The sequence below is a fragment of the Benincasa hispida genome, chromosome 4, assembly GCF_027475165.1.
Source record: "Benincasa hispida cultivar pf3 chromosome 4, pf3_genome.v1.1, whole genome shotgun sequence".
NCBI lineage: Eukaryota > Viridiplantae > Streptophyta > Magnoliopsida > Cucurbitales > Cucurbitaceae > Benincasa > Benincasa hispida.
This window is the reverse complement of record NC_143481.1, coordinates 68,155,666-68,159,234: the sequence shown is the minus strand read 5'-3', so window position 1 is coordinate 68,159,234 and position 3,569 is coordinate 68,155,666. Positions and strand designations below refer to the sequence as shown.

The 3,569-nt window shown below is 40.1% G+C and overlaps 1 protein-coding gene across 1 annotated transcript; it reads left to right on the top strand.

Moving 5' to 3' along the window:
* Positions 1-465: 465 nt before the first annotated feature.
* LOC150036912 (uncharacterized) lies at positions 466-2,877 on the top strand. Its single transcript, XM_090313268.1, has 3 exons — positions 466-904; positions 1,275-1,814; positions 2,333-2,877. Exons 1-3 carry the CDS (start codon positions 466-468, stop codon positions 2,875-2,877), a joined length of 1,524 nt encoding a protein of 507 aa, XP_090169394.1.
* Positions 2,878-3,569: the final 692 nt, after the last annotated feature.

Sequence of the window (3,569 nt, the reverse complement as noted above, 5' to 3'; positions counted from 1 at the left end):
ACCGGGGCCAATGAATCTGATTCGACTGGTAATTTTGAAGTTAAAGAATTAAAAGCCCAACTTTCTAACTTGATTTTTCTTGTGATGCAGTTAGCACGAGGAGGAGCGACTCAAGTCAAGGCTTGTGGAGCCTGTGGAGTACCAGGACACGCATCTGAAGCATGTCCCCAAGCACAAGTAAATGCAGTTAGGGGTTACCAAAGGAAGTACGAGCCGCATGGCTCGGTTTACAACCCAGGATGGCGTGACCATCCTAATATGAAATGTGGAGGTCGAGGGCGAGGACAAAGGCATGACAATTCTAATTAATAGTCGTCGTCTTCCTTAGGTATGTCATTAGAGGATATTGTAAAAACTTCGACTGATAATTCCCTCGAATTTCAACAGAAAATTCAACAGCTGCAAAAAGACTCCCACCAGCTATTAAAGAACATAAAGACCTATCAACAAGAGTCCAGGGCAAGCATGGCCAATCTAGGAATTCAAGTCACACAGTTAGTCGCCGCAGTAAGTCATATAGAAACCAAGGGTTCAGGGAAGTTGCATGCACAACCGAACCATGCCAACATCAATGTCATCACACTGAGGAGTGGCAAGGAACTTTCGTCAAACTACCTATCACCATCTGATAAGATCGATAAAGAAACAGAAAATAATGAGAGTAAATCTAGAACACCACCATCCACTCCCAAGGTAAGTAATCCTCGTACACTTGTTATTGAACCTTATATGCCTAAAGCTCCATTTCCTAGCAGACTAGCACAACCAAAACAAGAACAGAGGGACGAGGAGTTTATCGAAATGTTAAAAAAGGCTCAGATAAACATTCCTCTCTTGAATGCAATCCAACAAATCCCCTGGTATGCTAAATTCCTAAAGGAGCTGTGCACCAAAAAGAGGACAGGTAAGGATGGAGAAAATGTAGTGGTAAGTAAGAATGTATCAGTTCTCTTAAAACATAATATTCTTGCAAAATGTCGAGACCCAAGTATGTTCACTTTGCCTTCCATATTTGGTAATAGAGTAATCTGACATGCCATGTTAGATTTAGGAGCCTCTATTAATGTTATGCCTTACCATGTTTACGAGGATTTGAACTTGAATGATTTGCAAAAAAATGTTGTATGCATCCAATTAGCCGATAAATCTTATATCTAACCCTTAAAGATTGTTAAGGATGTATTGTTGCAAGTTAAGGACTTGATTTCCAGTTGATTTCTATATATTAAAAATGGATGACATCTCTACACCTTCATCTTCTATGATTCTGTTAGGTAGACCGTTCATGAAAACTACTAAAACTAAGATTGATGTAGATAAGGGTTGTCTATCTGTAGAATTTGATAAGGACGTTGTATCTTTTAATATTTATGATGCTATGAGATTTTCTGAGGAATATGTGTCCTCATGTTTGATTGAGACCCATGATGTGATTGATGAGATTGTGTTGGATGATGATAATAACTCTAGCATGTTGGTTACCCCTTATATTGAATTGGATTCGCCTGATTCATATGACTTATCTCTTCTTGATGTTGATAATAATAAAGTAGTAGAATCTTCTTCTGACTTCGATATTCTTGATTTGCAGGTACAAGGGATTAAGCTAAAGGCTCTCCCTAGCCATTTGAAGTACATGTACCTCGGAGAAGGAAACACCCTTCCAGTCATAATCTCCAGGGAGTTGACACCTGCCCAAGAGGAATCCTTGATTGAAACTTTGAAAACTTACAAATGGGCCATTGGGTGGACTTTAGATGATCTCAAGGGAGTAAGCCCTTCACTTTGCATGCATAGGACCACTCTAGAGGAAGGTGCCAAGCCCACAGTCTAGCCCCTTAGAAGATTAAATCCCAATTTGAAGGATGTCGTTCTCAAAGAAATCATCAAACTCAATGAAGCTGGAATCATTTACCCAGTTCCTGATAGCAAATGGGTAAGTCCTATCCATGATAGCAAATGGGTAAGTCCTACCCATGATTGGCATGAAAATTGTGGAGAACGATAAGGCAGAAATGGTGTCAATATGTGTAAAAAAATGGATGGAGAATGTGCATCGATCTCCAAAAGCTCAACGAGGTAACCAAGAAAGATCATTTTCCCATTCCTTTCCTGGATCATATGGTAGAACGGCTAACCAGAAAACCATTTTTCTATTTTCTTGATGGCTTCTCTAGATTCTACCAAATCCCCATTGCCCAAGAAGACCAGGAAAAAACCACCTTCACTTGAACTTATGGTATATATGCCTTCAAAAGGATGCCATTTGGGCTTTGCAAAGCCCTAGGTACGTTCCAAAGGTGTATGATGAACATATTTTCTGATTTTATAGAGAAGTGCATAGAGGTGTTTATGGATGCTTTCACGGTTTACGAAGATTCTTTTGAGGATTGTTTGCATAATCTTAACTTAGTATTGAGACGTTGCATTGAAGCTAACCTTGTTTTGAATTATGAAAAATGTCATTTCATGGCCTCTCATGGTATTGTTCTAGGACATCTAGTCTCTGAAAAAGCAATAGAGGTAGATGAAGCTAAGGTAAATGTTATTGCTGACCTCCCCTATCCTACTTGTGTTAGGGAGATTCGGTCTTTTCTTGGTAGCGCAGGTTTCAACAAGCATTTTATCAAGGACTTTTCGAAGTTGGCACTTCCACTATCAACATTGCTTCAGAGAGATGTCCCATTTGATTTTGACAAAAAGTGTAGGGAGGCCTTTGACACTCTAAAGGAGAAGCTGACCACCACCCCAATTTTGCAACCTTCAAGATGGGATGTATCGTTCGAGATCATGTGTGATGCTAGCAACTTGGCAGTGGGAGCAGTACTAGGGTCGATAAGAAGAGTCATGCCATATGCTTTACATCAAGGACCTTGAATTCTCCCCAGATCAACTATACCACAACCAAGAAAGAATTTTTTTGCCATTGTTTTTGCATTAGATAAATTCCATCCTTATATTCTTGGCTTTCTTGTTATTATCTTTACTGACAACTTTGCTCTCAGGCACTTGATGATCAAAAAGGAGCCGAAGCCTCGACCAGTGCGTTGGATGCTTCTCTTTCAGGAATTCAATTTGACTATAAAGGACAGGAAGGGAGAAGAAAGCTTGGTAACTGACCACTTGAGCAGGATTGTACAAGAAGAGGACCCCGTACCTGTATGAGAGGATTTTCCATATGAGTTCTTATTCCAGATTGCCACACCTACTCCATGATATGCTGACATGGTAAGTTCCTCATCAGAGAGGTGCAGCAGAAGCGTGGTGGTCCCATAACCCACAGGTCCTAGGATCAAAACCTGGCTCTGATACCAATTGAAGGAATTCTTATACAAGAGTACCTCTGACCAGAAGCGACTCGTTCCAAACTCATTGTGACAGATTATCACATTTACATTCTAACAGAATAGATATGCAATATACAACAAATTACCGACATGCTTTTAGAACTAAATAACAAAGAAAAGAGATACGTACCAGTTGAAGAACCTTTCTTCACCAAAAATCTCGTTCTCTCCCAGGAACTGCTCATCTCGCTCTCGCTGGAACGTCCAAGCAATCGTCTACCA